The sequence below is a fragment of the Armigeres subalbatus genome, chromosome 2 (assembly GCF_024139115.2).
Source record: "Armigeres subalbatus isolate Guangzhou_Male chromosome 2, GZ_Asu_2, whole genome shotgun sequence".
In the NCBI taxonomy this organism is placed as follows: Eukaryota; Metazoa; Arthropoda; class Insecta; order Diptera; family Culicidae; genus Armigeres; species Armigeres subalbatus.
Genome location: NC_085140.1, coordinates 215355617 through 215378952, shown reverse-complemented (window position 1 = coordinate 215378952; position 23336 = coordinate 215355617). Strand labels below are relative to the sequence as shown.

General features: G+C 38.6%; 2 protein-coding genes across 3 annotated transcripts in view; one reads left to right on the top strand and one right to left on the bottom strand.

Moving 5' to 3' along the window:
• LOC134211630 (oxysterol-binding protein-related protein 9) overlaps positions 1–23336 on the bottom strand; it is a 232243-nt gene that overhangs the window by 185452 nt on the left and 23455 nt on the right. The gene's annotated exons all lie outside the window — the stretch shown is intronic.
• On the top strand, positions 174–22744 carry LOC134215878 (elongation of very long chain fatty acids protein 7-like). The gene is made up of 5 exons (XM_062694969.1): positions 174–718; positions 18928–19024; positions 19135–19228; positions 19333–19579; positions 22032–22744. Exons 1-5 carry the CDS (start codon positions 649–651, stop codon positions 22340–22342), a joined length of 819 nt encoding a protein of 272 aa, XP_062550953.1. The 5' UTR covers positions 174–648; the 3' UTR covers positions 22343–22744.

The following is a 23336-nucleotide window of genomic DNA, read 5'->3' as shown; positions in this document are numbered from 1 at the left end:
TCTAAAACTATAACAAAATCAATATCTGTTAAAGCAAAAATAGGATCAACCATTCATCAGGGAGCATCTTCGATAGTATGAAACTGAAGACGCGTTTGCGGAACACACCACATGGTCCCCGATTATGCTGTTAGTATCTGTCAAGCCGGGTCGTCATACGAGACAGACATTTCCAAGACAACGGTGGTGCTACTCCGCATGCTGCCGCAGATTGACAAAGCTCGAACGTAGGTTGAACCGTACCATCGTCGACGTCGTCGTTCGTTGCTGGCTGTGATCGGGGGTTCGCCGCTTGGCAGAAACAGTGCGCAACTTTATTTGGATAGGCGCAATTGGTGAAAGAAGTCGCGTGCGATCCGCGCCATAATTTTAGACAGTTTTTGTGCTTCTCCTGTTACAGCGTATGGCAGCACAGTTCTTGACGCACGTCAACTGACCCGGAGTGTTGAATATTTTACGGCCCGCCATTAGAATCTGTGTTTTGTGTACTTAGCCAAGCTAAAAGTGTACATTAACTAGAACCGTGTGTTATAAAACCTATCTACAACCGCGGTGCTGGTTTCAATTCATAATCACGCGTTGCCAAAGAAGAGCCGGTGTCGATTTTAGTGATAGTGTGCGGCGTAGGGATCCTTAAATTGATTTAAAATGGACTACCTACAGCAGATGAACTTAACGGACTTTACGTTGTATGACCTGATCAATGTAAAAGGCGTTGGTGAGTACCGATTCTGCAGTTAGTGAAATAAGCTGAACAAGGAAATGTGTGGCACTGACCGCAGATAAATGGTGTTATGTGGCAAATGAGTGATAATGAAAATACGTGGGCATATGACTGCATATTAATTTTTGACATTAACTGTTTTGTGGTATGTAGACAAATGGCAATATTTAAACAAATGTCAAAATAATATATCGACTTCTTGCTATATGGTGAGGATTTGTTGTTGTCCTAAAAATACAAATAAGCTTAGTTATCGATAATTTAAACAAAAGCCATCCGAATTGCATCCTTCTTCTGACACAATGAACCAAGACCTTTGTAATCGCATCGAAATTATACGGCAAACGTGTGACTTACCCAAAACAGCGCTATTGACGTCACCTGTACATTCCCAACGGACAAATAAAATAGAACAGCCAGAAAGTGGCAAAACAATGGCTTTTCTACGTGATCAATGTAAATATTAGCGAGCATGTTCCGCCAAGAACTTTTTCGCCTAATGATGAATGGGACTGAATGGTGTGGCAAAAAAAACTATGCCAAAATATGAATACCTTTATGACTATCGTGTGAAGTGATAAGTCCTAGTAGCACAGTTTACACATGTTTGGATGCAACAGCTTGAATATAAATTACAATATTTTAAATAAATTATATATTTTGGTTTACATTTTTTGTAGTTTGCCCTGAAAGAACTTGAACTATTTAGAGATCGTCAAAAGAAACAAAAAAGCAATCCATCATGAATTGCAATGTTTTACGCCTAGCCAATGGATGTCTAATTTTACTGAAATTATCTAAATAGATCAGTACAAAATCTCGATAGATATACAAAAATAGCAATCTTATAGAATACGAATATCGAATATATAGCAAATCTCGACAATACAGCATTGCTCTTGGTAATGTTAACATTCATTAAAAAACTAAATAACAGGAATGTGAAAAATATCAACTAATATCGACCAATATTTTTTTTTTTTCTTTTCGTTATCATTATCGTCTCATAACTTTATATATATTGTGAACTTCTAAGGTTATTAACTACACGGTTTTTAATTCAAGTAATCATTTCATAATAAGTGTACGACCTCCTATGCTCCAAATAAGTAGAGAAACAAAAATACTAGATCGGACCTGGGAATCGAACCTAGCCACCTTCAGCATTGTTTTGTAGCCGGGTATGGATCTTAAAAATAGCCAAGCTGATATTGGTTTTGCCTTCAGTAAAGCTAATTTAATTACAATTCAACACTACTTTCACATAATTTAAAATGCGTTGCGTTGAATAAAAAAAAGCACATAATTCAAGAAAAAGGAGCATGTCTTGGATGGATGATATTAGATTATGACATTAAGCAGATGTAATATTGATGTTATTGCACGAAACAAGTTGTCTGTCGTACTAACCTAGCTGAATCATGAACTAAATCAACTGCTAGAGTATCGACGCAATGATCTTATGTAAAATTAGGCCGGTGTGAAAACCGTTTTCAAGAACACTCGGTGTTTCAGCCCGACATAATTTTAGTTTAAATGCGTCTTACAAAAAAATAGGGTAATTTCCAATAAAGAAATCAGGGTATGAGCAAAAAATAAATATAAAATAGCACAAATAATGCAAAATTTCCATGAACAATTAGAAATTATCCTTAAAAAAAATAAATAAGCTCTTTTAAAAGCAATCAAAATCATTGCAATTATAAAAGAATTTCCAATCAAAAATCAAAATATTCCATGTAAAAATATTTTTTCTTTTATTATTAAATCAATATTAGCAATAAACAATTACAAAACTAACCAAGAAATAATTTTTTTCCACAAAAAATTAAAAACTTTGCACGAAAAAATAAAAAAAGAGCAATAAAAAATATAAGAAAATTTCCAAAAAAAAAAATGTAAAAAAAGCAATAGTGAGCTTTTTTCCATGGATGGCCTCTTCTTTAAAAACATTTAAAGTTTATGGAAAGTTTTATCAATTTTAATGCTTTTTTTTGTAAAATTTCTTATTTTTGTTTATTTTGTGGAAAATTTTGTAATTGTTTATTGCTAGTATGGATATTTTGTTTTTTTTTCGTTGAACATTTTGATTTCTTTATCTATATCTTCTTTAATAATTGCAATTTTTGCTTTTTAAAGTGCTATTTTTTTGTTTTGTGGAAAATTCTCAATTGTTTATGGAAATTTTGCATTATTTGTGGAAATTTTATACAGTGATGACCCGATTTAGTCACTCCTCGATTTTGTCTACCCCCGATTTTATCACGTCCCGATTTTATCATCCCAAAAAGTTTTGCGTTGTAAAAAATGATTTCTGAGTACCTGTCAAGGATTTTTAAGCCTTCTCGACAAGAAATAACGAGTACCGTTCACGCATTTTACTTTTCCAAGGCATTAACTGTATCACATTTGTGAAATAAATTAAAAAAATTAAAATAATTTTTTTCCGATTTTGTCGCATTCCCTATTTTATCATCCCAAAATTCACCAAGAGGGTGATAAAATCGGGATTTTACTGTTTTTATTTATTCCTCATACCCTGATTTCTTTATTGGGAATTATCTAATTTTTAAAGAAAAATTTCAAATTTTTCAAGGAAATTTTATTTTGCTGCCATCAGCGAATATCCTGTAAGTAAACCAATGTCGACTTTTTTGGTCGATTACGACCTTGAAGCAAGAAGTTCATTGATCCCAACCGTTTGAAACGCAACCTTGATGTTATTGTTTCCGCAGCATTAGCATTTGCGTCATTCAATTCGCACAATTTCATAGGTGATGCGTCAAACAATTTGCACAATTCCTTAGGTGGTGCGAGCCTAAACCATTGTAGCATCACTTCCGACTGTTTCTACAAATATCGATTTGAGATTAGTCGCTACCTGCTAAATAAAAGCAAGGAACTTTCCAACAACCGGAAGCTGCTTTTATCACGTTTTCGCAAACGCTGAGGAAGGGGAGGGATGGTTAGTTAAACGGTTACTAAAACATGAAGTGAGATATGAATAAAGCATGAAATACATACAAAGGGGATGAGCCTAGGATTAACCCATGATCTCAAGCTTTTTTGTAGTCCTAAGACCACGAAGCCATCATTTAGTTATGAAGTATTTGGATCACCGAAAAAAAACAAATGCATCTTCTCTCTTATTTGGCCTTAATGTTCCCTTAAGCGCTTCTCAGTTATTAACTGCGAGGTTTATTAGTCAGTTATCATTCTTACATACGTATATTATGAGGCTAATATGGTGATACTATTTAGCTCTCATAAACAGGGTAATCGTGAAAATATTTTAAGCTGTTAACGGAATTCAAACTCAGCTACCTTTAACGTGGTCTTGATTTGTAGCCTCAGAGATGGTGAGGGCTTTTTACGCCAATGTTGCCTTAAGAAACGTGTATAAGGAATGTATAGACAAGATGAGTTCCTTCAGATCTTCCATGAGTGCTGTCTTGGGAGCGTCAGTGAATTACGTAACGATTAAAGGGGTGGAAGTTATGAAAAGTGTGGCAATTTTTACAACAAAAAATCAGATACTTCATACAAAAAGTATAATATAGAAGGGTTTGAGATAGAGAATGGTCGAGTTTAGCGTAACGCAATGAAAGGATCTTCTTTTAATACAAGATACAAGATTTGTGGTAGCATCCAACAACTAAAATGTTTCGTAAACAACTACACACATAAACATTTTTACTAGATTCGGTACTTGGTATCAACTACAGAGGCATTTTCGTTTTCAAGAGACCAAATAGCAGAGTACCGGTCATCTGTCACATTAAAAGCGCTCATGATGGAAATGCTTGCTTTGCTTTGAAATCTCAATTTCTAATTCAAAATATATTTGAGCAAACAACGATGCCTAGTCGATTGTTCATGATTTTCGAGTCGAAACTAGTAATAATATTGTTATTTAAGCAGGGACAGCTTGTTTACAATACTTTTATACTCTTCCATGAGAAAAAAAATCTATGAAAGTATGATGAAATACCTTTCATTGTTTATGTTTTAAGCGAGAGTGAGAGAGAGCTTTATGTAAATATCGCGTGACTTAGCCGCTTACGATGGTTACGGCCGGTTGACTTTTGATAACATGAACTTCTGGTTGAGCTCGATCCAGTCTCGCCGGCAACCGGCCGGCCGGGTGGTTCGATGGCAACGGCCGCAATGATAAACCTATGGCTGAGAGGTTTCGGCAGCCGCTCTCAAGCGTTTCTTCACTGATGATGGGCCTCGCGGGGAAGACGTTTGGATAGAACTGCTACATGCTGGCTTGTTCGGTCAAACAACATAGCTTTCGGCAGCAGGCGTATCTCGGCGAGCAGTGATCAGGGGTTGTAATAGCCGCACAAAGCGGGAGCTAGAGCTGCCAAACAAGGTTTTTTTGGCAGGGTACTGAAGGGTGCCTCTCAGTAAAACAGTGGTTAGAGTTGCAATGGCCGCTCGATGCGGAGAATAGAGTCGACAACAAGGCTCTTTTACAGGGCAATAGCTGAACAGGCACAATTGTAACTGTGTCAAACTGTCATTAAATCGTTAGACACTTTGTTTCTAATACTTCAACCATCGAGAAATTTGCCTATGGATATATCCGATAGGCACAAACTGGCAATGTGCGCATCGAGCATGATTTTTGTGGTTCAGACAATCCAAAATGTTCCGTTGTCAATGAATACCAGATAAAGGGACTCTTGAAAATCGTTGACTTGCTCCCTGATACGGAGCGTGACAATATGGTCCATAGTCGTGTTTATCTTCTCCTGTATCTGATAAAGGATAACTTTGCGCAGAACGTTGAGAACAATGCACAGTAACATGATGCCAAGCCAGTTGTCGCACACAGTCAGTTTCCCTTTTTGAATAAGACGCATCCAGATGTCGGGAAAAGCGCAGTATCCCAGATATTACAGAATAGTTGATACAACATTTGCGTAGATAACATGGGGTCAGCATTGAGCATCTCTGCTGACATGCGATCGATTCCGGCCGGAGCCTTGGTGGATTTCATGCTTCGGATGACTGCTTCAATCTCCTGCAGTGATGGGACGCGAGCTATGCGTCTCATGCGGATATGTTGACGGTTGGTCGGGTGTTTGAAGAAGTTGTTCGAAGTGCTTCAGCTATCAGTTAAGTCGGTGAGTAACTGACCTGTCACGTTTTACACTGGCATCATCAGATTTATCCTCTCTCCACTCAGGCGTCGGGATATTTCGTATTTATTGTTGCGAATTTTTCCCTTCGTCGGCCAAGGAGAGCAGCAGCAGTGTATAACTTCCTGCTTCATAACCGAATCCCATTGAAGTGACTCCTATTTGATGGCTTTGGTTCTTGTTCGCTCTATCGTGGACTTTTTCCTATGCTTTTTAATCTTCCACCAGGTTACATTTATTATATACTTTCCGCTGAGTGCGTAGCTCACCCAAGCTGTTCTCGCTAGTTTCGATAAAGTCATTCTACTGCTCTGCTACACTGGCATATTTAGAAACATCTGCTGTCCAAGTTCGAAGTTCTTCAATGAACGATCTCTTCACAGCTGAATTTTCTAGTCGGCGTGTGTTGAAATACCGTCCTAGATTCTCCTTCTGCCGAATCCGAGCAATGAGGGTGGATTCCGACAAAAGAGCTTCAGAGACGTAAATAAGAAATCCACAGATGCGATGGAATTCTCGTGGATAAAAGTGTTTAATTCAGATCTTAAGTAACTGCGATCATTGCAAAAAATCCAGATGCTTTACACAAAAAGTGTAACATTTACTAATTATTAGATAACACTTTTTTCTTCCATTTGCTTCCATTACAATTTTCGTACTAGAAGACGTCTAGACCAGAACAAGAATCGAGCTGGCAACTCGAACGTCTTCATCCGCAAGGCTAACTGGAGACGCAGATCATTCATTAGATTTTTTTATTCGTGCAAGTTCTTGAAGGGACCGAATCAACTTCTGGATTTTGATTTCCCGATAGCCTATTGATGTTTGACGTTAGCCTTTTAAGATTTGCACAACTACGTCACCTGACACGTGAGGCTCGATGTAACAGGAGTGGACCTCGTGTGGCAGTTCGAGTTTGTGCGCACACAAAACCTCTAAAATTCCGGCAGAAATTAGCATACAAATCACAATCGGTGCGAGAAAGAAATCGGTGAAATTTAAATAAAATCTGAGCAACGAATCACACGTTTTTGCTGGTTGCCAGCGACGTCCTCGTAAATTAAACCATTTGATTGGCATATTTCGCCAGTCGCAACTATCAGTAAAGGTGAGAAAATGAAACACGTGACGAACAGTAGAGCTTCGCGCTTGAATGTAATGCAAACAAGCAATTATACCAAAATTTTCGAAATCGGATTGATGTACAGAGTGTCTCAGGAGTGTTCAATGAATGATCTGAACAATTGAATATAATGGGTAAATCCCCGTTTGAACCAATAAGGGGTTTATTGTTCTAGGAATCTTATAAAACTGAACCACAAGTGTTTCTAAACAAGGAGTGGGTATTTATTTAAATTTAGACAAGCAATTCGATTGATCTAAACAGTAGCTCATTTTAAAAAAATAAATGACCCTAACAGTAATTCAACTATCGTTTTATATATCGTAAAAGTGGGTAGAAAACAATGCTGATCGTTCTATTTGTGAATTAGATTGTTACTCCAGTTATGCGGTTTGTGTTTCAATAATCCTTGCACAGTTGATTCGTATTATGAGGCGTTCCTCACGAGTCACTCGAAATAATTGATTTTTTTTCGCAAATAAAGACTGCTGTTATTTGTTCTATTAGCAAAATTGAATCATACGATCCTGATGTACTAAATGTACTTTTTTAAGACAAAACATTTTGATTATCAAAAGCAAATCAATCGTTCATTTACGATGACAATGAATAAAGACAGAAATTGTAGAAACAGGTGTGTTTTACACTTTCCCTCTCAATACGATCGACCTTCGCCAATCCATGTTTTCGCAGAGCAAAGGCTCAAACGATATTCAAGTAGAGTGTAAATAAAACTTCATTGAAAATTACTTCACTAAAGGCGATCATTATATTTATGGGTTTGTTTCTAAAGCTTTAATTGTATTTGAGAGAATGTGGCAGCAACAGATGTACGTAAAGCTGTAGGCAGCTTCAAACAGCTCAATGGAAATATTAAGTAAGCCGCAAATTGTTCCATAAATGCTGTTATGTAGAATCTGTACTAAAGCTCCCAATAAGTATCTGTGGAAGTGCGGAACACAGCAGTTTTTTCAAAATCCTAGAAGGAGAAAACTCTGAAACTTTCATCATACGTGATCATTAGCTGTCAATAAACTAAAACGAGGAAAATGTTTTGAATCATAAGCAAGTTAATACTGTTCCATAAATAATATTATCTCATCTCAAACTGATTTCTCTTTTTCGTAAAAAAAATTCTCAGTGAAAATGATGATAATCGGTCGTCTGAATATTCCAATGACAATTATGTATCTGTGATATTCTGGTTCCAAGATTTAGATAGATTTTAGTGCCATTTTACTTATCATCACATTTCCACAATAAATGTAAAAGAGAGGCGTGGCATTCCTAATGGGCACTACTCTGGCCTTTTATGAGCGCTATGTAAATCATAGTTTTATGGCTCAAATGCACATTCCCAGACAGGTAAAACTGTTTTCCTGTTTGAAACCTTTTGTAACACGTTTTGACCGCGTTTTCCAAAATTCTTTCATGAGTTCAAGATTTTCCCAAAATCCAGTTAGTGGTGATATGTCTATCTACCAACAGGTAGAAGATGTAACGAACTGGTTACATTCCTAAGGGTCACAAAGTTATCAAACAAGCAGTTAATCACCAGTGATGAGTATCGTGATGCATGACCGTCGTCGTCATCGTGCATGATGCCATTGAACTAGATTCCGAGTAGCACATGTAGCAACAACATAAGAGAAATGACGATAGGCAAGCACTATGTTTTCACTGACGCGTCACACTGCCATCATTAGCTTGCGGGGAATCAAAGCAGTGTTTTTCGATTTATATTGGATAGCGCCTTCTTCAGACTCCACTGATGCAGTCGTTGCGGTGATCACTCCTAAAGTTGCACGATGGTGATGTCACCGTCAAACGTGCTTAGATAATTATCCCTTTCGAACACGTGGAGTGAAAGCGTTCAAGGTTACAGATCAAATGATCGTAATATTCATAACATTCGTAACGAATCAATGTCGTGCAAAAACATAAATGCAACGATAGCGTGTTCAGGCAGTTTAATGCTTTTTACGCATGTTTATTTTCAAAATAGTAGACCTAGCTAGGAGTGAAGTCCATAATATTGGTTGAATGCAGATTCCCGAAACGCATACGAAACCTGAGCTAAATTTCAAATGTTTCTCACAAAAGAGAGACAAACTTCATGGTGCAAGATCGAATCTTTGAGCCCTGCACACGTGCACCAAAGAAAGGTCCACTGATTACATAAGAGCTTGAACGCAGTGAGAGAGTATGGTTCAAAATGCCCACCTTGAATTACGCTCATTAACTACAGTTTCTCAACTTATGGATAATATTACTACACATATTATCTCCATTACAATTGATAGTTTTTAGAAACTTCTTTACTCGATGAGTGCATTACAAATACAAAACATCAATCCCCAATTCTCGACATATTTAATAGCAAGAAATACATTTTTTTTTGTTAAATTGTTTTTTCTTTGATTGAAATATATCTCTTTGCATCATCACTTTTTATCACAACACATACATGAATCAATCTGAATATTCATAGTATGATAGTACAGAAATAATGTCATAGATTTTTAAAATTCTATCTAAATATTTGTAAAACAAATTAGGGCGTAAAAAATGTCTGTTATTCATGAAGGAAATTCACGAATCATTATTTCCAGTACTGTTTTTCAGATATTTCTACGGAATGGAACCCATATCAGCCCTGGTATTTTGTACTTCTTTCTCCAAGGTGACAAAGCCCTATAAACAAGGTGAAAGACATATCATCGTCCCTTAAAAAGTGTATCCGAGTTTTATGCTAATGTGTAACTATTTTCTTTTCCCTTGTTGGAGTGGGTTCGGATCTGATGTTATGGTGGTTGGCCGATTAATCTATGACGAAAAACTATCTGTTTGGCCTTTCCCTCAGTTACGTCATGGCGATCTTGGTTACCTATGGGGTCTCATATCGTTAAAGCAGTGACCCTTCGTCGCATGTAAGGGCATTGATCCGGATCATCATTGATCATGCTATGCTGTATATATTGAAAAGACGATTGAAAAGCGTACAAAGAGGAAAATAATGACATTAGTTTAGTGTACACAATGCTGGATTGTTTACAATACTAAGTCTCATACTTAAGATGGATAACTAATCATTCTGAGAAAAAAAAAGACAAAAGCGATATACATATATGTTCAATTTTATCTGCATAAATATATTTGTTTGGGCTTTTTGTCAACAGTAAATTATTTTTCTGTCGAAATAATATTGGCCTCTAATTGATTTTTGTAGACCGCCGAAAAACAGACACTTCGCTTCACAGTTAGGGATCACTGCCCAACTACTTTCAAGTATCGCATGTTTTTATGCGGGTTATCTTTGGCGCATTTCGCGCCAAATCGTATTCGGAGTGTTGGCAGCACCTTTCAGTTTTCAATTAAACTTTCTGGACATTTTGATTTTGTCACAAACAGCTTTTATTTTTTTAAAAGAACGGAACTTTTATCATCCTACAAAATCCAACAGTTCACATGTAAGATGGGCAAATTTAAGGAAAAAGTTTTCCTAGCAAAATCTTTTTTAAATTCTGTTTATAAGCATATTATGACTTCAGTATTTTGGTAAAATACTATTTTTCGCCATTTTACATAGAACCTCTATAAAATCTAATTACCACTGCTTAGCTTTTGCTTGGTAACGTGGTTTTTGATTCCATTAATCAAGGTAAGCCTTTGTTTTGCTCAGTCCTTCAAAGTTGAAGAATCCGAGAAAAGTGTCAAAAGAAGCCCCGCACTACGGTAATTCATAATTGCAATCTTATCAGAAATGGAAACTATCGTCGAATGGGGCTTCATTTGACAAATTTGTGGCTATTTTTGGCATGTTGTTAAAGAGTAGGCATTTGATATGATGATATTTCCCTCAAAACAAAAAAAGTTCATAAGCCATCGGAATCTAAATGGCATATTAGTTGGATTAGCTCATCCACGCAAACCAGCGCCATTTAATGAAAGAAGATGATTCGCTGCTTCTGTGGTGTTATATTGCGTGGCCGGGTGGGCTCAAAGTAGCCCACCAGCGACGTGAGAAGCTCTTATTTACAAAAGCAGTTTCGCCCTTTTAAATGTGGGTGTCCAATTCCTTGTTTTAACCTATTTGGCAAAAAAATAATTGAGTCAGTTTGAATGACATACGCTTTTTTACCAACAAACGAGCAAAGTCGATGCTTTCCATTACATTTTACAAAAGCAATCTAAGATTTATGCATTTATAGTTATTGCAAAATAGGTATATCACATAAGATGCTCACTAACGCAGATTTGTGCCGAGGGATCGTTTTCTTTATTCTTTATTTATAAATACATTAACAGTCTACATAAAACCTAAATAATGTTTATCTAAATCTAATCTAATCACGTGTTAATAGTGAGCATTAGCATTATAACCGTGCATTTCGTAGTTGCTACTTCGTGATTGACTAGAACAATCGCAATTGCACAGTGAACCCAATGGATGGAAACATGGGATTTGCTCTCCAACCTCCATGTGCCACAGTCCGAGAGTCCTAGTATTTTTAAATGGTCGATAACGGCGCTGGTCACGTATTGGAATTGGATGCCGAAACGAGATTTTTCGCTTACTTCGAATTCTTACAGCTACCTGCTAGAACTAAGTCAAACTGTAGGTATAGAGGATAGAAGATGGAAACGATACGAAAGTCCATTTCCAGTTCTAGCGAAACATATGGAAAGATACAAAGTAGGAGGGATGGAATTAGGATTGAACCCACGACCACGCGTATGAAACAGAAGTGGTAGCCACATGACCCCCAAGCCCGTAATCTAATCACGCGTTAAAAGTATATAAAAAATCAGAAGGGTTATGCAGAGGATACGATCGCAAGGTAGACGTTGGATAACGTATGGCCATCGTTGCGATTGATCTTTATGCTTCGGTCACTAAGCAATTGTGTTTTGATTTTGAAGAAATTTCTTCTCGAATGATCTTCTTTTGTATAAAAGGATGGTCTTGGGAAGAATCGATTTATTTCAATAATGCGCCTTCCCAACCACAAACAGCAACAATCAGAGTCTCTACATGCCCGTTTCATTCATTTTACATGACTACTACTAATGTCATCCATTCGAATTAATTTTTGCCTCTGATGCGCGCTCATAATTCAGCTACCGACGGACGCTTTCTGCCGTCGCCAAGCGGTTCTTATTTACACTTTGAAGCAAGGAATCCAGAAAAAAAACTATAAGTCTGTATCAATCTCGGCAAAATGTCTATATTTGTCGGCATGGAGTTTATGAAGAGCAAGAATTAGAAAATTATCCAAAAACCATGCACTTTTGACAACGTAGAATATCGAGGTTTCAATTATCAAAAAGTTGGTGTAAGACTTAGTCGAGTCAAATACGAGGAACTGAAGTTACAATCAAGTGATGGGATTAAATAGGATAGCTCATCTTATGCCAAGTGAACAATTCCCTAACTGTTTGGGCTTTTGAATCGATACCGTTTGCGCTTTCCTTTTCCAGAATCTTTTTGGGCTTCCAAAAGAAATCCCAGCAGCATTTCATTCTGATTACCAAAAGGATATAGATTTGGTATCTCTTGTGCAGAAGCCGAAAAAAACTCCATTCAGAAGCGCAAATGGGTCCACTCGGAAGTCTAAAAGTATTCCTTTCGAAAGTCTAAAAGGACTTCGTTCAAAAGTAAAGTCCAAACTGATTCCGTTCAGAAGCCCAACAAGATTCGGAAACCCAAAGGAATTCTGTTTTGAAAGCCCAAAAGAATTCCGTTCAGATACATAATAAAATTCCTTACAAAAGCCCAAATAATTTCGATCGGTTTTCGAATCGATTCCTCTTGCGCTTCCGAACTAAATCTTCTTAGGCCTTCGGTAGGAAATCCCATGAGGATTCTAATCGGAATCCCTTGTCCAGAAGCAGTAAAAGATTTCGTTCAGAAGCTCAGAATGCTCCAATCAAAAGTCTCAAAGTATTTCTTTCGAAAGGCCAAAAGTATTCTGTTCTGGATTCTAGAATGATTTTGTTCAGAATCCCAACAGGAATCCGTTTGGAAGCCCAAAACAATTTCGTTCAGAAGCTCGGAGGAATTCGGTTCGTAAACACAGAAGGATTGCGATCGGAAGTTCACATAGCTCTGTGGGGAAATCTTTTGGGCTTTTGAACGGAATCATTTTCAGCTTCCGAAAGGAATAAGAGTGACTGCGGCCCTGAAATGAGTCGTTTTTGTTTACCTTTCGCCGTCGTTCGTGTTCAGCTGGAGCTGGTGTACTTGTTGACAGTTCAGAGTGCTTGACCAGCTTGTTCGGTAGCAGGAACCGGACGGTGGCCTGAATCTTGCGGCTGGTGATCGTTGAGCTTGTGTTGTAGTGTAGCAGACCGAAGGCTTCGGCTGCGATGTGCTCCACGCTAAAAATGAACTAGTCAAAATTGAGTCGAATCCGATTCATTTTCATTAAAAACTTGAGTAAAAGATACTACCTTCAATAAAATGATTATTGCACTTAAACTAGGGATCTGTTTGCCGTAAAATGCACTTAGATAGATAGATAAACTTGTTTCTTATCGGTTGTATAAAAAAATGCTAGAATGCCATGCTTAACTTTCACGAAATCATCATTTTACTCAAATTTTGAATAGTCTGTTTTTTTATGAAAATGAGTCGAATTCGACTCAATTTTGAGTAGTTCGCTTTTAGCGTGTCCTAAATGTCGCAAACTTCCTCTGCACGGAGAAACTCAATTTACCCATTAATGGGTACCTTTATATGCTATCTCTTTCTGCCTGCAGAAAAATTTACCCATTTTTTTTAGTTCGGCGGCATAACTCATTAATAGGTTATGCCGCAGAACTTCAAAAAATGGGTATTTTTTCTGCAGGGAGAAGGAATGGGTAGACGAAAATCTCCGTGTGTGGTTATCGCTTCGGCTGTTGTCGGGCTTGACGATGTTGTTTGGTTTGCCTCGCTCCGTTTTGCTTCGGTTCGACGCGCACAGCAGGCACTGCTTCTTTAGGCCCGATGCCCAATTGGCGTCCTTTCGACGCAGAATACACGTGGCGGTAAAACGACGCAGGTGTGCATCGGGGAAAAGCGGTAATGTAACGTCAACGCGCCGATGTATACCTGCGTTATTCTACCGCTGCGTGCACGTGGCGTTGAAAAAACGCTATGTGAACATCGGCCCTTAATATACAAAGAAAATCTTGTGGTGAATTAAAAGGCCAGTAAGTTACATGAAATTGAAGTCCGTGTTGGGAATGCATTAACGGGATTGGTTGGTTCGGAATTTTTTACTGCGTTGAATTGAATTGAATTGAAATTTTCAATAGTTTATCGTAAATAATCTTGAGTTTCGATGAGGCGGCCGGTAATAAAGTTAATCAGTTCAGTGCGTGTTTTCTCTTGTTTCGGACAGCAGAACGATCGCGCGATCTTGTGTTCTGCATTGCGCAGCCGGTCAGTTCAGTGCGTGTTTTTTCGGTGTAGTTATCGAGCAGGCGTTGTGCAGTGCGTGTTTTAGTCGTCGCGAAGTAGTTAAGATATCGAATCAGTCTTCGGGAAAATACGTAAGACACGCGTTGCTTTTCCGTTTTTCTATCATCATGAATATGGAGTCGTTCAAATGAAATAATTATTCGCTTACCAAGGCGATTTCCAAAATATTTCCTTCCCAAAGGAAGGACAAGAATCCTTGCAAAGGATTCCTCGGTCTCTTGTAGCAATGAGTGTCGAACTAAGCTCCGTTTTGTTTCGGTCTGTGAGGTTCGTTCGGTTCGACGCGCACGGCAGGCACTGCTTCTTTAGGGCCGATGCCCACGTGGCGTCTTTTCGACGCAGAATACACGTGGCGGTAAAACGATCCTAATTGACTGTGAGGACGTGGCTACGTCTTGAATCAAAGAAACTCCAAAGCATGTACAGTGAGAATAGCTTTATAGTCCCGAGAAAACTATTCAATTGGTGAGGGTGCATTATTTGTTGTTTTTCGGCCAATAACGACTAGCAACTACGATGGGTACAGTCAATCAAGCTAAACTAAGCTAATACAAAATCCTTGAAAAGCCATCGAAAGATGAAGACGCTATTAACATTCAAAATCTTACATAATATTGTTGGTTACGATCTCCAATTTTTTATTCTGATTAGATGCTTAGAAGCTCCGGGTAAAACGTTATCGAACGTCAAAAAAGTTACCGTGCTCAAAAAAGCAACTGGAAGTCGTCTCGTAGAGTTTGTCGAGAAATGTTGAAATCAAAGAAAGAAGCAACTCATATGAAAATCCTTCGCAATTCTGTTAAAGAACCATATATACTATACAGTTTCGGACAATGTCCATCAAAATAGACTTTGTAGTGAACTACGTAGTAGGTACTCGGTCGTAGGTACTACTCTATTTTGATGCAAATAATGACTGCTGGAGGGTCTCTAGTTAGCTTTACGATCAAAGGCATAGGATTGCCATTCCGGAGAAGGGGAACTCGATTCTCGGTCTGGTCTGGGACGTTTTAGGGTAGGAAGCATTCTCGGCAAACTTGGGGTTCAGTGCGAGATTTCTCTTGTTTCGTACAGCAGAACGATGGCGCGATCGGCCGAAATATTGTGTTCTGCTTTGCGCGGCCGGTAATAAAAATCAGTTCAGTGCGTGATTTCTCTTGTTTCGGACAGCAGAACGTTGTGTTCTGTATTGCACGGCCGGTAATAAAAATCAGTTCAGTGCGAGATTTCTCTTGTTTCGGACAGCAGAACGATGGCGCGATCGGCCGAAATATTGTGTTCTGCTTTGCGCGGCCGGTAATAAAAATCAGTTCAGTGCGTGATTTCTCTTGTTTCGGACAGCAGAACGATCGCGCGATCGGTCGAAATATTGTGTTCTGCATTGCGCGCCCGGTAGGCCGGTAGTTAGTTTGTACTACTTTTCGCGCCCGATTCATGGCTAGGTAAAATCACTGTGTATAAAGAATGGCACGGTCGTATCGCTTATCAGAGTGAATCCAGATCCAACGATGCCTACCAATTAACTGATAATCCTTCCTGTGGTTTTTGAGGAGACGCAGAGGTAAACACGGTCTTCAAATAGCAAAAACCACCTACTAATACTCCTTCCTTCTTCCTAACTGACTACAAGGACGTGGCCGGCGCCGTTATTGATCATTTGAATTTTAGAGTCACTGAAACTTGCACACTGAGAATGCTTGAACAATGCCAGTCAATCATTCAGTTGATTCTTTGTGCAATTTCACTGATTCTGGTCAATCACGGAGTAGCAACCATAGATATGTGTAGTCAGTCAAAGCTAAGCTAAGCTAAGCTAGCTAAGCTAAGCTAAGGAAGCATTCTCGACAAACTTGGCATAGTGTATCAATTGTGAAATGCTAATAGAACACAGTTGCAAAGCAGGCCACGTTCCAATTGGGATGTACAATTAGGATTAGGACGAATAATTTAGGGAAAAAAATCATAAATTTAAAACATTTCAACACGTAAGCACTTAAATGAGGCTTGGAACAAGCAAAGTATCGATGTTGCAGCGGTTGAATTATTCTAGTAAAGGCGTAATAAACTAAATTCGCCGAAATTTCGAATGGTTGATACGTCAACTATGAGATCATGGTGGTTTTATAAGCCATTTTATTGAGGTTTGAAGATAGCTAAAAAAAAAGACAGGAACACCGTCTTCGACCAGAGGTCGTACAGACTGAACACTTAACACCTAGACAACGGACAGGACACATAACACCCAGTGGGCCGGTGGAGAATTTTTCGATCACGAAAAGTTTTCTCCTTACCGGGGCGGGAATCGAACCCACGCTCCACAGCCCATGCGTCTAGACGATAGACGTCGCTTATCGCACGACCACGAATCCCACAATTAATATTTCGTGAAACGCACGTAGAAAAGATTTGCATTTTGTGTGTCAAAAAATGCTTTTTTTTTTAAGAAAACCAAGGTGAAAATAGAGTTATCGATGATGGTATTCCCAGCACAGGCTCAAAACCCAAACAAACAAAAATAATTTTGCTATAATTTCTTCGTAATCGTTTGTGCTTTCTCGAGAATTTACGATCCAGATAATAAATTCAACTTGAAGATGCAGTTGCTGCTTTAGCCGAACGCAATAGCTTGCCGGGAAAACCTGTCGATACCCTAAATCTCGTCGGGGGATTCCTGCAATGGAGCAATAGTTGAAGGCATATATTGAAGATGCAAAACAACTACCTACTTAGTTTTTTGGGTTTCAATTGTATTTAGATGTCAATAGTATATAAAATTCCTATTCATCACGTGCCGTAAAAAGAGGTCATAAAATGAAATGACGAATATGGAGGTTCCGTAAAAAGAGTTTTAGTGTGCTACAGCACAAATAGCTAGGCAAAAGGTTAATCTGGTTTCGGCTGCTGTTTAATTCTTCACTGTGATTTGTACGAAGGAACTCTGATTTATTGGATAATGATTCTCTGTAAATGCCTCACTGTATATAAAATGAGACTTTTGCAACGTTTCATATAGAAAATAAGATAAGATTCGATCACTACGACTTCGATGTCAATGCAATTAATTTTGGACGCCGATTAAGCAGCCAAATCCGTGAATAATATTCGTAAATAATGTGTTAGTTTTAAGCGATTGGAGTACGAGCGCGGTAGTCTAGTGGCTATCGCGTCTGTCTTATAAGCAGGAGGTCGTGGGTTCAATTCCAGGCTTGTCCTTTTTCTACTTTGTATTTCTATCTTAGTTCTTTCTGTGTTCCACGTTATATCAAAACGATTCCTACTGTCATAACTTTCCACATAATCCCAAAACCTCCCGTGGCACCTATGAGAGGTCGTAGAGTTCTCTGCATCTTTCTTAAGTAGGTGTCCTACAAACTATCCTTCCCCTTCCTCAGCATTCGCAAGGACGTGGCTAGGTCAGATCTCGACTATTGGAGAGTGCATTGCTTCCAGCCCGGTGGCATCCCTATCTCTCACAATAGGTTTGTTTTGCAGCCAACATTGCGCGACCGTATCCCACTGACAGTTCTGTATCCTAATGTGAATCAAATGTGATGTTTGTAAACAAAACATATACTATCATGAATTTTACACTGAGATGTTGGCTGCAAAAACATGGCGTCGTGCCACCCACCTGATTGCTTCCATCTAAGAGTTAGTGATTAGTCCTAAATCAATATCTGTGGTAACGAATGGAAGTGATGTTACTCTCATACAATAGTCTTGGCTTGTACCACCTACGAATTTGTGCGAACTGCTAAATGCTAATGCTAATGTTAGTTTTAAGCGATTGGAGTACCTTGAATGTGAATGTGACTATTTTAATGTGTTGTAATTGCGTAATGACTTTTCTCTACTAGAGTACTTCATAGAGACAGATGATGTTGTCAATGATGAAGATATACAAGAAAATAAATAAAATAAGAACCGACACTTTGGAGTGCGAGGCGTGGACACAAGAGATCGAAACTCCTTTAACTACATATGACGTCTATGTTAAATATTAAGGATCGTTTGAAAGTTTCTGTTCCTTGGCAACAGCATGGGCTACGAATTCACATGCTTCGATTCACGTGAATCCGTCTGTACAGCTATATTATGCAATCCAGACTACCTCGGAACCGATTATTCTTGCGGCCCAGGTGTTCCACATATGCCAAACAATGCTGCATAAATTAAAGTTTATTTTCGAACTGGTACTCGTTAGCAACAGGCACATCCTCCAGCTGGGTCCTACGTACATGATTTGCTTTTAAAATAAATTTCACACATTTACGGTCGCAATTCGGCAAAACGACTTAAATGCCAGTTTTCTTATTTTGTTATAAATGAGCCATTTCCACACAGCAGTAAAGCAGATATGTTGCATTCTGGCGCATACGCCATTTCACCAGATCACACCAGTAGAGGTTACTCGCCATTCAAACTGAAACCCATTCTTCTTTTTCTTTGTTTTCATCTGCAGAGGACACTATCGACAAATATCCGCTGATGGCATCGCCGGTGCCGAGCTCCATACTAATTGCGATCTATCTATATGTTATCTACAAATGGGGTCCGAGGTAAGTGTGCTCGGGGTTTTGAGAAATATTCCAAAATATGACGCACGACGGCGGCTGGATTGGACAGGAGACGGTTCAACGGTTTGTCATCTTTTTATTGTCACTTTCAGCTATATGGAGAACCGCAAGCCGTTCAATCTGAAGTGGATTATAGCTGCCTATAATATCTTCCAAGTGATGGCGTGTTCGTATTTGGTGCTGAACGTAAGTTTGCCACCGGAATACCAAGCAGGAGTTTCCAACCCGTTTCTATTCGGTTCTTTTTTCTCTCCCTTATGACTCGACTTGGTGACGAACGTGCTGTGCAGTACATCAAGGTAGGCTTCAAATTTAGCTTTATCGGAAGATGCACGCCAAAATTGCCCGTCGAGGAGTACGAATATGGCTACGATGCGGTGTATTATGGCTGGCTGGCGATGTGCCTCCGGATGGTGGAGTTCGCAGAGACCATCTTCTTTGTTCTCCGAAAGAAGCAGAATCAGGTGTCAGCGCTGCACGTCTATCACCACATCAGCACCTTCCTGATCGTATGGTGGAGCCTGAAGCTCAGTTTGTGTAAGTATGATCCAGGATGACAACCATTTGGTTGTTGACCGAGATGTTTATATAGGGCTTTCCAGAGTTGTGAATTTTGTATGAAAGAAGGTCGCGATCTGTGAACGAATCTTATATATAAAAATGAAATGGTCTGTGTTCGTATCCGCATAACTCGAAAACGGCTGGATGGATTTTTTTCATTTCTTCAGCAGAAACATTCGTTATAGTTTCCGACGGGTTTATATGATATTTCCTAATGCGAAAATTACGAGTAAAGTTAAGCAAATCGTGAAAAACTAAAATTGTGATTCCTATGCGAACTTTGCATGAGCAGTTCGGAATGCACATTCTCGCCTACTATGCAGGACAACGTCTGCCGGGTCAACTAGTATCCTATAAAACTCCTTCTTTTGTTCTTATTGGATAATTGGATAATAGAGTGCGAAATAAAAAATAAATAAAGACAGTTGGTAAAATCGAAAACTCAGTGTTTTTGAAGAATTTTCAATGGAAGCTCTAATAAGTATCATTTTTACCGAGCTTTGGAATAATCCTTCAAATATTAATTTAGCCACAAAAGAAGGGGGAGGGGCAGAAGAAGAAAGAAGAAAAATAAAATTAGTTCCCGCCTTATTATTCATTTTCTAGAACAATGTTGCAGTCACAGGAGGTTTGCGTAACAGTAAAGGCCTACCCAAACATGTACATCATTTTATTGTTTACCATCTTTCGTTATGGCGAAGCAATCTTTATGTAAAATTTTTATTCAGATATTTGGACAAAACCAAATGCTCAATCTTGCAGCAAGGAGACCATGTGATACACTTGTGGCACCTGCCTGTATAAAATCATAAATTATTTATCAAGTTCCTCTACTGCCTTTCTCGTATTTTGCCAACAATGAAACGAACTTTATTGTCATAACTTGTTTGTTCAACAACTGATTGCAAATAAATGAAAAAGATAAGTAAAATAAAAATTATTTATCGTCGAATGCAGATCTATAAAAAGAACAGTTAAAATACCACAGATAGTAAAGAGAGTAAAATTTCTGCAGGAGACGATTGTATACCAAAAATATCGTAAATATGCACGGCCCTACCTTTCTTAGCTGTGCGGTAGGATGCGCTGCTACAAAGCAAGACCATGCTGAAGGTGGGTGAGTTCGATTCCCGGGCATAAAAGGAATCAACGTGTAAGCCTCATGATATGCGAATGCAAAAAAAATGGTAACTTGGTATAGAAGCCTCACAGTTAATAACTGTGGAAGTACTGAATGAACATCAAGCTGCAAGGCGGCAATGTCCAAGTGGGGGATGTAATGCCAATATGAAAAATGTGAAGAAGAAAAAAGAAGACAAATGCAATATTGCATTTTGTTACCTACTCAAGTCTTTATTTCAGAGGTTTTCAGCCCTAGGCTGGCTCACCTCTTAAGGCGAACCTGTTAAAACCCAACTTAATTAACCTGGTAGTGATATTGCTTTTCTCGCATTTAGCCAAGACACCAACCTCATATGGTGCTTCTCTGGTGCGATCTACCATTTTCTTCATTTTATAACTTTTAAACATAACGGTCGGTCGTTACCAAATTCAATAGTGATCAAATTATCAGTTTAGGATTATTATTGAAAAGTAGTCTGTTTTTCTTAGCCTTTGTGCACACACACATACACACATACATACACACGGACATACAGACATTTGCTCAGCTCGTCGAGCTGAGTCAATTAGTATATTTTTTGTTGTTGTTTTGATTGGCTTTTTTCGGTGACAAATAATAATAATTAAATATTAGTATATGACACTATGCATCTCCAAGGCTTCTGTAAAAAGTTCGTTTCCGGATTGGAATGATAGCCTCTCGGTACAACCTTGTTGTTTCGAGAAAGGCAATAAAACAAACAACACACAGATATTACAAACTTCGTATTATACGAATTAAATATCCAATTCTTTACTTTATGTTAGGAGTACGGATACCTTCTCAAAGTAATATTTTTGACTTTTATTACGTGCTTTTATACAGCTCAAGTAAGACACCTCCGCAAAATTATATAATCATTTTGTTTTTTAGCTTTTCCATGGATTTAAAGTAAATTTCACAAACCTGTATCAATTTTCTCAGAATGCATAGCTCAGCTTGCTACATCACAACAAACTTCCCCGTTGTCTGTTCGTTTACAAATTATCGGCTTTTTTATTTGCTCAGCAAAGTTTGTACTTCTCAAATAAAAGAGAAAAACAATCCCAGCGTTCATAAATAAACTTTTCAGTTCCGCAAGGATGTTGCCGACTAAAAAAACACCTTTTTAAAATAGCTCTACAACATATATCACAAATGAGAACTCATTGCATTTTGCAACAGGACACAATTGATAGAAATATTAGAATATTTTCAGAAATACAACTTACGCTCTCCGTTTATGTTGAGATTTCCCATCTAATCTTCTTCCCTCCCGTTTTGCAGCCTATCAGGAAATGTCCATTATGGTGCTCAACTCGATCGTGCACATCATCATGTACTCGTACTATTTGCTGTCCTCGTACAAGGTGTTCCACCCGTTGACGAGCCGCGTGAAGCCCGCCATCACCATCATCCAGTTGGCCCAGCTGGTGACGATGCTGGTTCACGTGTACGCCGCGTTACAGCCGACCTGCGCCGCCAACAAGTTCATCTACAAGCTGCACGCCGTCAACCTCGTCATCCTGATCAGTCTATTCAGCAACTTCTACATACAGACCTACATCAAGAAAAGCCGCAAAGCCAAGCAAAGCTAACAAACCGATCTCGGGCCTCTTCTCTCTAAGTAATGCGTTGTTGTACCACTTTGTACATTGGATTATGTGTTTATCTATTGGTCATTCTGTTTTCCCCCGCGAATGACCCAATATGAGAAAAAAAGTGAAACTAGCAAGTCAATATTTGAACTTTAACAAGCGCGCTCCACTCTGATGCAATTACAATGCATCACCGTACAAGGAGATTAAACGCTGGTCTCAATCGTGACTTGTCCGGTTTCCTTGAATAACGCTTCCCAACGTCATAAGTAACAAGGTGTGATACCATGTTGTAACATTAAAGAAATAATAATGAATGTAGTGCTAAGGTATGTAGTAGATGTTAATTCACAGTTGCTGCCATATTCAGTGGTTAGGATAATGCAGTGAAACAATATAAGACCCGCTTGAAAATCATTCAATATCACACCTCCCTGCTACTTATCTGATCATACATCTTACGCCACTGGGGCGCTTCAAATACCTCTACCGGGTATTATCCGAAAAATTTCACGCACCATCGGGTGTTGGGATCAAGGTCGAACTATGGATGGGAGAAAGGCAAATTGGGGGCACTACAAAATGATGAGATAATCGATGTTTTTTTTAAATGTTTTCGCCAAAATATGAATGCGTTTGCGGTGAATGTTGAAAACGCAAGGGGATACTCAATGAGACATGCGATCAGCGACCAACACCGTCATTAACAAATATTACTCGGGGCATGTAATCAGACCTACGAGTTTAAATTTATTGCATGTGTTGTAATCCTACATCTTCAGAATCTGCCTGATCTTGGTGAATGGAATCTAGTAGGGGAAATATGATCAATATGCCGATGTACCCTTAAGCAAACCTCCCAATCCAACTCTTTTTTTTAACTTTATTAAAGTGATTTTTCTTAATTTCTAGAGTGCCTAATTTAATGGTGATTTCATAGGAAAAAAGTGTGTTTTCGAAGTGTTTATGAATAGTTCGACATATCAGCCATCAT

Excerpts from the sequence above, each read along its gene's own strand:
- LOC134215878 (XM_062694969.1), top strand. The coding sequence starts at position 649 with ATGGACTACCTACAGCAGATGAACTTAACGGACTTTACGTTGTATGAC. Across the intron at positions 19,025-19,134 it reads ATCTACAAATGGGGTCCGAG|CTATATGGAGAACCGCAAGC; the intron begins GTAAGTGTGCTC and ends TGTCACTTTCAG. Across the intron at positions 19,580-22,031 it reads GAGCCTGAAGCTCAGTTTGT|CCTATCAGGAAATGTCCATT; the intron begins GTAAGTATGATC and ends CCCGTTTTGCAG.